The sequence below is a fragment of the Grammomys surdaster genome, unplaced genomic scaffold (genome assembly GCF_004785775.1).
Source record: "Grammomys surdaster isolate TR1022 unplaced genomic scaffold, NIH_TR_1.0 126313, whole genome shotgun sequence".
NCBI lineage: Eukaryota > Metazoa > Chordata > Mammalia > Rodentia > Muridae > Grammomys > Grammomys surdaster.
Window position 1 is genome coordinate 196,957 of NW_021621113.1, and position 12,570 is coordinate 209,526.

Consider the following 12,570-nt stretch of genomic DNA (forward strand, 5'->3'; position numbering starts at 1 on the left):
GCACAGTGAGTAACACAGCACAGTGAGTAACACAGCACAGTGAGTAAGTTATGGTGTAGGAGTCTCTGTAAGCAGCATTAACATAATTATTTGCCATCTAAATTCAGCATTAAATGTTTAAAGGAGCTGAAGATATATAACAGCAGAAAAATAATTTCTATTACTCAGATGACTAGAACTATTCACTCAAAAGAAAGTTGGGCATCTGGCACACACCTTTAATCCCAGCACTCTGGAGACAGCGGCATGCAGATCTCTGTGAGTTCAAAGCCAGCCAGAGTTACATAGTGGAATATTGTCTTAAAAACAATCAATCAAACAAAAAGATCCGTAGATAAAAATGTAACAATACTCTAAAACTTTGAAGTTTTTTTTATTATATACAGGTGTTTTGCCTGCATGTGTATCTGTGTACTACTCGTGTGCCCACTGCCCGCAGGGGCCAACAGCTTCTTTGATCCCTTGAAACTGGAATTACAGACAGTTGTGGGCTGTCACATGGGTGGCTGGGGACTGAACCCAGGTCCTCTGAAAGAGCAGCTAGTGTTGTTAACTGCTGAGCTATCTTTCCAGCCAGAATACTTTATAGCACATATATGTGTATAAAAACATATCTATGTATGAAAATACACATACACACAAAATCTGCTTAAGATTAAAAAAAATCAGGATAAAACTTACGTTCACAATGACATTTGTAGGTACAGAAGAAAGTGTACCTGTTGAAACAAATTAAAGCACATATTCAAGATTTTATACTTTAACAGTACCATAAGCTCACAGCTTATTTCATATCAGGAAACAGACAGACAGACAGACTCAACAATATGACAAAACACTATTTATGTCAAATGTCTGTTTACCTTGTAAGAGATCAGTGTTCACGACCAGGTCAACACGATTGTTTACTAGTGACATTATATTGCTTATGACTGGATATTTCTTTGGACAGAGATTCTCTTTTGAAGCACTGTGCACCATGGAAACATTAACTGACAAAAATAAACAAAAATCGTTGTTACAATCAAGCAGAAAATACTGTCTAACAGTAAGTGGTTTGTGCTGAGGGTTATATAATTCAGCGGGAGACTGCCTGCCACCATCACACCTGGTGGGCATTGAGCCCAGGGCCTCAGGCACACTGGGCAAGTTGTCTGACAACTGAGCTACATTACCAGTCTGTCTGGAGGTTTTTTTGGATAAAGATAATTGTATTTGTGAGGTGAGTATTGTTTCATGGGTGGTAGGGTCTGAACTTGGGTCTTCATGACTGAGCAGCAAGCATTCTTAATTGCCAAGACATCTCTCCAGCACTCATTTGGAATTTTAAGTTACTTTAATATGGAAGTTAATCAAAGCTATACATTAAAAGCAAAGTGTAGCTATATTCCAGTACATAGCACAACCTGAGGCTGTTAGGGATTACCTGAAGAAGATTCCATCACAGCACTGTTGTATGAAGAAAAACAAACAGAGCAGAAAACCTCTATGTTCCCCAAGTCATTAGTAATCACAATCATCTCATCTGATAGTTTCAGTGATTTGCAAGGAAAAGATCTAAGTATTCTGGGTGGTTTCTGTTTAAAGATTAAAAATAATATTCATATTTCTGATACATCATTTGCAATACTAAAAACACTAAGCATACTACTGTAGCTGCTATTAGCTGAAATATTAGAAACAACAATTCTTTACACTTCCTTAAAAACTAGAAGAGAGTATAGCCTACAAAAACCAAATGAGGCAATTTGATAAGCTTATCTGAAAACTATTCTATCATTTAACAGCTATAGTAATAGTAATAACGTATATACAAGTAAAAGAGAGGCCACCAAAGAAGTTTATTATCCCAGGCGAGTAAAGCCTACTAAGTAAGAACACAAACTGAATTATAGTTTTTTTCCTTGAACATGAGCCCTTGCACCAGGGCTAACGAGAAAGAAAAGGGTACTTAATATCTACTCTAAGACACTGAGGCAGTACCTGTCCCTCTAGGCCAGAGGTTCTCAACCTTCCTAACGCTGTGACTCATTAATACAATTCCTCATGTTGTGGAGGAACTCCCAACCATAAAATTATTTCACTGCTACTTCATAACTGGAATTTTGTTCTGTTATGAATCTTAATGTAAATGTCTGATATGTAGGGTATCTGATGTGACCTCCAAAGGGGTCAAGACCCACAAGTTGAGAACCACTGTTCTAGGCTAACTTCCTGATAAAGAATCACAAGCATAGCTGGGTGTGGTGGCGCATGCCTTTAATTCCAGCTCAGGAGGCAGAGGCATGTGGAGCTCTGTGAGTTCAGAGGCCAGCCTAGTCTACATAGTGAGTTCCAGGACAGCCAAGGCTACACGGAGAGACCTTGTCTTAAAAGATTACCCCCCCCCCCCACTGAAAAACACCCACATTCCTACAGTGAGAAAGCAGCATACAAATAGGAAGCAGAACACAGTAAGTTCAGTAAGAACAGGACAAAGGGGAAGGCTGTAGACTGAGGAGTTTTACCATCTCATCTTTCTACATCATTGAAAGCAACGGTGGAACAGAACTGCTTTTTGGTATACAGTACAAACAAAACTAAAAAATACACAGCGTTTCTTTTCTGTGGAGACCAGAATATTGATAGAAGGGCCAGGAAATGGGCTAGAAAGATGGTTCAGCAGTTGAGAGCACTTCCTGCTCTTTCTGAGGACCCAGGTAGTTTCTGAGTACCCGTGTTACGGACAATTCCCTGTGATTCCTGTCCCAAGAATATGACACCCTTTTTGCATCCATGGGCACCTGCACAGATGTGTAAGCACACACCCATGCAAATAAATGGAAACAAACCCTCAAAAAAGTTCTATTTACCTATTTCTATGTATGTGGGGAAACTTAAAATATCATTACATGCAAGTGAAAGTCAGAAGACAACTTCAGAGTCAGCTCACTCTTTCCTTTCACCATGTGGGTCCTGAGGACTGTACTCAGGTTGTCAGGTTTTTTTATGTTTTTATGTGCATGAGTGTTTTGCCTGAATGTATGTACGTACACACCATGTGCATGTAGTTCCTGCAGTGTCTAGAAAAGGGCACCAGATCCCTAGACTTAGGGTTATAGGTAGTTATGAGCATAATATGGGCACTAGGAATTGAACTGGATCCTCTTGATCTTAAGTGCTGAGCCATCTCTCCAGCTCCTAAATAAATTAATCTTTAAAAAAAGAAAGAACATGGCAGGCATGGTGGTATATACTTTTAATCTCAGCAATAGGAAGGCAGAGGCAGGCAGATTTCTTGAGTTTCAAGATAGCCTGGTCTACAGAGCCAGTTTCTAACCAAGGCCACACAGAGAAACTCTGTCTTGAAAATTTAGGGGGAGGAAGGGAAGCACAGGATAATTTTCATTTTAGTCTTTTATTAATGTGACTTTTTTTTTCCTTTGAGACAAGTAACCCTGGCTGGTCTGGAGCTTGGTTCTATAGACCTGGCTGACTTCACTGAGATCTGCTTGGCTCTGTCTCTAGACTTCCACAATTACAGGCATGAGCCATCACGCCTGGCTCCTCATCCTGTTACTAAAACACAAAAAGCTCCTGAAATTCCTGCTTTCAGAAGGACCCTTTTCTTTTGCATATGCTAGCGGATGAACATAGGGATTGAACATTCATGCTAAGCAATAAGCTCTACCACTGAGCTGTATTTCCAGCTCTCTCAGACACATTCTGCAGGCAGCGCTCGCTGTACAGTTCAAGAACCTCTGATGGCACCAGCTTCACAGACAATGCCATCCAGTCAGGAAAAGGATCAGGGCACACTCAACCATGGTTACCAAAGGAGTTGATGGAGATTTTGATTTCTTGATATTCTGATGTATTCAACATGAGTTATATATTATTGTTTTTCAAGATATGGTTCCTCTGTGTAGTTTTGGCTGTTCTGGAACTCATTCTGTAGACCAGACTGGCCTCAAACTCAGAGATCCGTTTGTGTCTCTCAAATACTAGGATTATGTATTACTACATTACTAAACATCATGTAACAATCAAGATAAATATTAATCCTAATTCATAAAAAGGGATTAAACCAATAACTGTGTTCATCTCATTTAGTCCACAAAGCAAGGCTAGCTTCTCTGCTCTCAGGAGAACCCAAAGGTTTTTGTCATGCTCATTAACCATCAAGCAAAGATTTCCCCAATGACACCAAACACGCTCACGGACTAGCTGGTGGGAGAGCAGCTCTCCCGCTCCTCTGCTTCTATGCATTAGTAGTCTTTGCACTACTCAAGTGAGCACACTGCTTCCCCCTGAAGTATGTGGGACAGATTATAGATCACAGTTCTTACACCAGTTCACAACAAAACTTGTCAGCAGAATGAAAATGTTAAAGGTAGGCATTACTCCAAAGACTAAAACAACAGCAACAAATGACATTTAAGCAGAATGACGAGAATTCTTCTAAAAGTTAAAAACAATTGAAACTTACATTAGATGTCTTCTGACACATGCTGCACTTAGGCGAAGTGCTATCAGTATATACGGTAACACATGGCTTTCTTTTTTCTTCATATGATGTAAGACAAGATTGGCTACAAAAGTTTTTGTTACAACTACTATCCTCCAATCGAACACTCTTCATATCCTTTAGATTTAAAATGTCTCTAAAAACAAACAATGAATGCTTGTTAATAGAACAATAAATACATACAGTAACTTAAAAGTTTCTGTGTGTATACATGAGGGGCCTAGAGCAGGGCGTGGGGTATCTTCCCCTCTTGCTCTCTGTATTGTCCTGACCCAGTTTCTCACTGAATTGAAAGCAAGAGTCACTGTTTGGGCTATGCTGGTTGGGCAGGGAGCTCTTGGGATCCTTCTGCCATGCATTTACTGTAAAACAAAATAAGGCAATTTAGTTCCAGAAATTAAGGATGCTGTCAATAAAACAACATTTTCAAGTTACTTTCATTTGAACCTTGACATCTCCAGCACCCACAAGGCAGCTCACAACTATCTGTAATTCTTGTTTCAGGGGATCCAGTGGCCTCTTCTGGACTCCAGGGGCAATGCATGCACTTATACACAAAAGCAGACAACAGAATAAACTTGAATATTTGTGTGACTGTCATAGTTTGTTTCTACTGCTGTGGACCAGGTCTACTGACTGGGACCAGGAAAGGGTTTATTTACTCTTATAACTCCCATATCATAATCCATCACTGAAGGAAGGACAGGAATTGAAGTAGAGACCACAGAGAAATCTGCTTCCTGGCTAACTGTCCATAGCTTGCCTAACCTTTCTTAGACAACACAGGAGCATGTGCCCAAGGATGGCACCACTCTACACTTTTTCTTTTTTTTTCTTTTCTTTTTTTTCTTTCTTTTTTTTTTTTAAATATAATGAAGTTTAAAATTCAAAAGAAAAGAAAAAAAAAGCTAACCATGTTAGAAGGACTCTTACAGTTAGCTAAAAATAACTTAGCACAAGTATGAACTGGCCTGTAAATACATTAAACATTACTGAATATTCAGGCCTATTTTGGACCAGAATGATTTGTCTTCAGAACTTCTTTTTTTTCCCCAATACTAAAGTGTAGAAATGATGCTTCTTAAACATATCTTAATACTTTTCTTTTCTTTTTTTTTTTTTGGTTTTTTTCGAGACAGGTTTCTCTGTATAGTCCTAGCTGTCCTGGAACTCACTCTGTAGACCAGGCTGGCCTCGAACTCAGAAATCCGCCTGCCTCTGCCTCCCAAGTGCTGGGATTAAAGGTGTGCGCCACCACCGCCCGGCATCTTAATACTTTTCAATAAAAAGTCTCCCCTTTGTAATATTTTAAATGACATCTTCAAAGTTATCCTTCATTTTGCTTCATTAAACAGAAAACTAAGTATTAGTTAAAGATATTAAATCATTGTTAAAAAAAGAAGCCTTAAAAAATGACTTAAATTTTGAGACGTTAGCCAGGCAGTGATGCATGCGTTTAATCCCAGCACTTAGAAGGCAGAGGCAGGAGGATCTCTGTGAGTTTGAGGCCAGCCTGGTGTGCAGAGCAAGTCCCAGGACAGACAGGGCTACACAGAGAAACCCTGTCTGAGAAAACCAAAACACGCTATGGAATGTGAAATGTTTTAAATGTCTCAATAAAGGGGCTGCAGAGATGGCTCAGTGGTTCAGAGCACTGTTGCTCTTCCAGAGGACCTGGGTTCAGTTCCCAGCAACCATATGGTAGCTTACAACCATCTGTAACTACAGCTCCAGAGAATAGAACGTCTTATTCCGATTACCTCAGGCATCAGGCAGGCATGTGATACACATATAAACATGCAGGCAAAACACCCATACATGCAAAGGAAGATAGATCTAAAAAGTCCCGATGAAAACATGTTATTATTATGAATAATGATGGCCTCTCCCAGTCTAAGCATGACTATCACCTTTTAACCAATCCACAATTTCGTATGTATGTATGTATGTATGTATGTACGTATGTATGTATGTATGTATATTCCAGAGGAAGCCAAAGTTGTCTATTTCTGCTTATCATACCTGATTGTTACTCCTTAAAAGAACAACTTACACAGCAAATTCTTTCTTGCCTGAGTCTTTTTCAACGCCTGTGACATGTAGCAAAGCTGTGGCTGAAGAAATGTAGTGCGTATATGCTAACCATAGCAACACAGTGCCTTATCTCCTCAGGGCCTCAGTTTCCTCAAAACCAAAAGAAAAGGTCTGCACTGGGTGATCTCTAATGTCCCTTCCAGGTTTATGACTCTGCAGAAAGAGAAAGTAGACTGAAGAGAATGCCCTACAACTTATAGCCAAAAGAAAAACTGGACATAGCATAGTACTATAGGATTGGAAAAAGCAAAGGGAGGGCCAGAAAGGTGGGGCAGTGCTCAAGAGCTCTTGCAGAGGACCTGTGTTTAATTTCCAGCAACCACATAGTGGCTCACAACTGCCTGTAACCGTCAGTTTCAAGGGATCAAAAGCCTTCTGCAGGCACAGGGTATACATGTGGTATACAGACATACAAGTAGAGAAAACACACACACAAAATAAAGTAAACAAACTTAAAAAACAAAAGAAAAAAAGATAGAAAAAAACTTAGGTAGTTGCAGAAAATAGAACCTGAAACAAAAGACAGCATTGGAAGCACCAGCCAAATAAGGAATTGAAGCAAAGGGTCTGTGAGCCTATTTGTAAGTGTAGGGAGTCCAGTGTGGTGGGCACTCCTGTAGTCCCAGCACTTGGAAGGCAGAGACAGGAGGACCTCTGAGTTCAAGTCCAGCCTGCTTTCCACAGTGAACTCCTAGAAAGCCAAAGGCTACATAGCGAGACTCTGTCTCAAAACAAAAAAAGCCTCCAGGGGAACTGGGAGTAAACATGAGAAAATCATCTCAAGTGAATCCCTGCCTCAAAAAACCAAAACCAAACAAACCAACCCAAAATCAAAACCCAAAAAACCCGTACCCTATCCACATTCTGTGCTCTCAATTCTCACATTTATTTAACAGAACAAACTCTAATAAAGAGACTCTTAATGCTTCTCCACCCTTCCATGTCATTTATGTAAACCCTTCAAAAACCAAACCTACTTCTGAGTAATCTTAAAGCAACTGAAAGCAGAAGCAAATGCTTTTCATTTACCTATGGTTTCTCATCTTCCGAGAAGACGAAAACATATAAAATGGTAACCAAGACTCTGACCAAGATCTATACAGCAAAATAAAAGGCCTTGGTTAGACTTCCATACCTTGAGCAATTTAAGCACATCCTTTTGCGAGGAGCTGGGGACACAGCAGGTGAAGGGTACCCATCGATGCATAGTCTTGAGCAGAAAAGCTCAGCAGACCCTTTCCTCTGAAAAGCTGTCTGTCCCTCCAGGAAAACTCTTTTACAACTGGAGCAGGAAAGCCGAACAGCTGTGCCTGGAACTGCAGGAAGCATTTTATTCACGACAGATGAGAGCAGAGAAGATCGTCAACTGTGGAGTTTGAGAAATAGGAAGAAAATAGAATTTTCATTTACATAAAATATGTATGCACCTTTCACTTTAGAGGCTACTTCTGGATACGAAACTGAACCCACACTATTCAAAGGAAATTTTAGAAAGTAGACTAAATCGGCTATTTGATTGATCAAAAAAAAAAGTTAAGATTAATTCTATTACCAATGTCTGAAAATGTGGAGTTTCTTTTCTCCTGAATTTTGGGTTGTTGGGTTTGACAATGCTCTTAAAATAGACATTTGAAATAATGTACAAAGTGTACTCACGGCAACTGGCCAATTCAACAGAAAATGGCAAATTAAGGGTGAGCCTGCAGGACCCTTTAAATAACCGCACTGAGCACCAAGCTAAGGAGCCCTGTGTGTGCCTTCTTCCCATTCACTCAATTACTTCCCAATTAAAAAAAAAAATTTTTTTTAAGACTTACATTTAGGACTAGAAGGGTGGCTCACTGGTTAAGGGCACTTTGTTGCTCTTACGGAGGACCTGGGTTCAGTTCCCAGCACCTGTAATTTCAGTTTCAAGAGATCCAACCCCAGCTTCTGGCCTCCTCCAGCTCTTGAATACATGTGGTGCGCTGAAATTCACACAGGCACACACACACTATAATTAAGTAAAAGTTCTAACAATTACATTTAATTAGTGTGTGTGTGTGTGTGACTGTACTCATGACACACGGTATGTGTGGGGAAGTGAGGCTTGATTGCAAACTCACCAAGCCATTTTTCCAGGTTCTCAATATAGGGTTTTTTTTTTTTTTTTTTTTTTAAATTATTGCACTTATTTGTTTCGGTGTGGCGGTGGTAGAAACACACATACCAAGACAACCTACGGGGCTTCATTCTCTCCTTATACCATGTAGGGCCTGGAGATCAAACAGGTTATCAGATCTGGAGGCAAGAGCCTTGACCCTGGGCCATCTCACTTGCCCTTTTCTCTCTTTTTGTTTTGTTTTGTTTTTCTTCGAGACAGGGTTTCTCTGTGTAGCCCTGGCTGTCCTGGAACTCATTCTGTAGACCAGGCTGGCCTCAAACTCAGAAATCCGCCTGCCTCTGCCTCCCGAGTGCTGGGATTAAAGGCGTGCGCCACCACCGCCCGGCGTCATTTGCCCTTATCTTTTCTCCAGAGTCTCCTTACATCTCAAAAAAAAAAAATCCAAAAATAGGAGAGCTTGGAAGCCAGAGGACGGAGGATCAGGAGTTCAAGGGAACTGTGAGCAACATGACAGCCAGTTTCAACACACTATCCATCACCAGACCAAAAACAAACAAACAGCCATCTCTTACTATTGGTATAAATGGTATGAGTTACCAGCAATGAATCATAGTCCAAAAATATTAATTGGAAAAATCTGGAGGTAACAATGTCCCCCTACCTTCTTTTTGAAGTAAGGTTCTTCCTGAAGCTCTGGGTGTCCTGGAACTCACAGAGATCCAAATGTCTCTGCCTCCCAAGTGCTGGAGATAAGCAACTCTTAAGTTTTAAATTGTGTATCAATCTGTTCATTGTTCTATGAGTTATCTGATTAATTACTATGGTGTTTTTATTCAAGTAACTTTTTTTTTTAATTTAAAAATGATCTGAAAGAGGGGCTGGAGAGATGGCTTAGTGGTTTAGAGTACTGAAGGCTCTTCCAGAGGACCCTGGACTCAATTCCTAGCACCTACATGTTGGTTCACTCCAGTTCCAGAGGATCCAACACCCTACTTAGGCCATCTTGGGTACCAAGCACATGGTATACAGATATTCAGGCAGGCAAAACACCCACACACATAAAATTTAAACTCCTAGAACTCAAAGCACAGGAGTGGAAATGCTGACAATTCAGATTCCACAAAACTAGAGCCAATTCATAAAGGGTCATCTTTAAATGAAACACACATGGTTTGGTACTGCCTGGTTTCAGATAACCACTGGGCTTGTGGAAGGTATTCTTCATGGATAAGGGGAGAACATTACAAGGGAATTTGGCTGAATCACAATTTAATAGAAAGTTAGTATTTTAGGTGGCAATAGTGGCCCACATTTTTAATCTCCTTTGGAGACAGGCAGGCAGAACTCTTGTTGAGTGCTAGGCCTGCCAGTACTACAAAGTGAGATCCTGTCTCAAAAAAACAAACAAAAAAACAAAAAAACAAAACAAAACCAAGGAATTAAAGTTAGTTGATATTTTATAAGTTCTTTCTAGGTTTGGTGGCTCATGGGTATAATCTCAGTTTGTGGGAGGCAGAGACAGAAGCATCACTGTGAGTTCAAGGTCAGCCTTGACTGCAGAGTTCCAGGTAAGTCTGAACTACTTTGGGAGATCCTAAAACAAAAAAAAAAACAAAATTTCTCTTTTATCATTTCTTTTTCATATTAGAGATTTTAGTAAAATAGATAAGTGGGGAGGAACTGTTGGGCGGTGGTAGTGCACGTCTTTAGTCCCAGCACTTGGGAGGCAGAGGCAGATAGATCTCTGAGTTTGAGGCCAGCCTGGTCTACAGAGCTAGTTCTAGGACAGCCAGGACTACATAGAGAAACCCTGTCTCATAAAACAAACAAAACAAAAACTAATGTAATTTTTTTGTCATCATTCATAGAATTTGTGATTATGTATACAGAAAACCCTAAAGAATCTATAACTTTAGCAAGGTCAATATTAAAAATTTTAGGGTTTGGGGATTGAGGCCTTGGGTTTGACCGATTCTCAGCTCCAGAAATAACAAATTTTACTTCTTTTCACTAGGAATAGAAAATGCAAATATAACTATTTTCTATGAAATACTCATCAAATATAGGATACTGTGGTATAGTTCAATGGTAGAGCACTGTGTTTGATATAACTCTGAGATCAGACCTACAGGCCTGAAAAAGACTAGACCAATTGAGTCACAAGGAAAGGACGCTGCTCTCCAACCTGTTGAACTGCCAGCAGGCTGTGCAGTGTGCTCCAGGTTCCCAGCGTTTGTGAGCTGTCATCCATGCTGGTTGCTCTTTGGTTCTGTTGCTGTCTTTTCTGCTCCCTTAAGTAACCCCTCACCCATATTCCTGTAAGCCCAATAAAACTCACTGGTTCACCAAGCTACTCTGGTCTGCTGTGGACTCTTTACCTGGGATGAACAGATGTGTGTCATATCTCCTCAGGAAAGAGAATCTTGGCACATACCAATAAGAGAAAAAGTAATACAATCACTGAGTGTATCGTGCTGCGTGGCTATAATCTCAGCACTCAGGATGTTAGATTAGAAGATTTCTTAGACTTTGAAAACAAAAATAATAAAATTATGAGAAATACTTGACTGTATTATATATTATGTATTAAATATTTAGGCATCTCCAAAGCATTAATATGTAATAGTAACACAAAATGGCCATTTCTGATATCTAGGTTAATATAGGTAAATTCCGTGTACTGACTGGGGTGATTACAAGTTTGCCCCAATTCTTTTTGAATTCTGGCCTGCAAATTAATTTCTTTCTTTCTTTCTTTCTTTTTTTTTCGAGACAGGGTTTCTCCGTGTAGTCCTGGCTGTCCTGGAACTCACTCTGTAGACCAGGCTGGCCTCGAACTCAGAAATCCACCTGCCTCTGCCTCCCAAGTGCTGGGATTAAAGGCGTGCACCACCACTGCCCGGCTGAAAATTTCTTTTTTTTTTTTTTTGAGATTTCTTTTTTTCTGTTTAGCCTTGGGTGTCCTATAACAGTAGCACTGTAGACTAAGAGATCCAATTGCCTCTGCCTCCCTGCTAGGATTAAAGAAATGGGCAACCACCACCGGCGCTAGCTTGCAAATTTCACTCACATAACCCTACAGATAAAACTATTTGCTGCCATCTCTCTCCAGCCTAATGTTTTTGTTTTTTGAAACCAGGTCTCATTAAGTAGCACTGACTGGCCTAGAACTGACGTTATAGATCAGGCTGGCTTCGAACTCAGAGAACCCCTGACTCTCGAGTGCTGGGATTAAAGGCAAGCGCCAACACATCCAATTTGTTTAAGTCTGAAAAATACACTGCTTAATGGAAAGAGAGCCACAGGTGTAAAGGGAAGACAGTTACAGAAAGAAGCTGCAAGAGACCAAACGCACCAAGCTCAGTCACCGCACAGAGGCCAGGACGCCAAGAAGCCCGGAGGCCGGGGTCACGACTCTCCCGACACTGTGGGCTTCCCACCTGTCGCGTCAACCTCCTCAGGACGGGAGAAACGCCGCCCCACTCTGGAAAAGCGGGCCTGAGCGACTCCACGAGGACGGAAAACCTGTCGCCAACCCAGCAGCGGGAAGCGCCCACTCGGCTTTTGCAGTGCAAACAACCCCGCCTGCTCCGCCCCTCTCCCGGAGGCCCTTGCGGCTGAGCATGCGCAGCGCAGTCCGCCTGAGGCGTGGGGGTGTGGCCTAAGCAGGAGAGGCGAGCAGGGCGGGGCAGAGGGGTTATTAGGCTATCCTTCATGTCACTTCATGTCACCTTTAGCTGCCTGTTTTTTTTTTTTGACAGGGTCTCACTTATGTACCCCTGACTGTCTGGGAACTCACTATGCAGACCAGGCTGGTCTCGAACTCAGAGAGATTCTCCTGACTCTGCCTTCCTAGTTCAGTTAT

At 41.0% G+C, this 12,570-nt stretch overlaps 1 protein-coding gene across 2 annotated transcripts in view; it reads right to left on the bottom strand.

The window, feature by feature from the left end:
* Zmym1 (zinc finger MYM-type containing 1) overlaps positions 1-12,210 on the bottom strand; it is a 15,338-nt gene extending 3,128 nt beyond the window's left edge. The window contains exons 1-6 of one of the 2 annotated variants that reach the window (XM_028759994.1): positions 12,061-12,210; positions 7,737-7,967; positions 4,469-4,643; positions 1,427-1,577; positions 864-992; positions 682-719 (exon numbers count right to left, since the gene is read on the bottom strand). In XM_028759994.1, the coding sequence (XP_028615827.1) occupies positions 682-719; positions 864-992; positions 1,427-1,577; positions 4,469-4,643; positions 7,737-7,930 (687 nt within the window). In that variant the 5' untranslated portion in view covers positions 7,931-7,967; positions 12,061-12,210. Of the gene's footprint in view, positions 1-681; positions 720-863; positions 993-1,426; positions 1,578-4,468; positions 4,644-7,736; positions 7,968-12,060 lie in introns of those variants that run through there. The other variant, XM_028759995.1, reaches the window with a different exon arrangement.
* Positions 12,211-12,570: the final 360 nt, after the last annotated feature.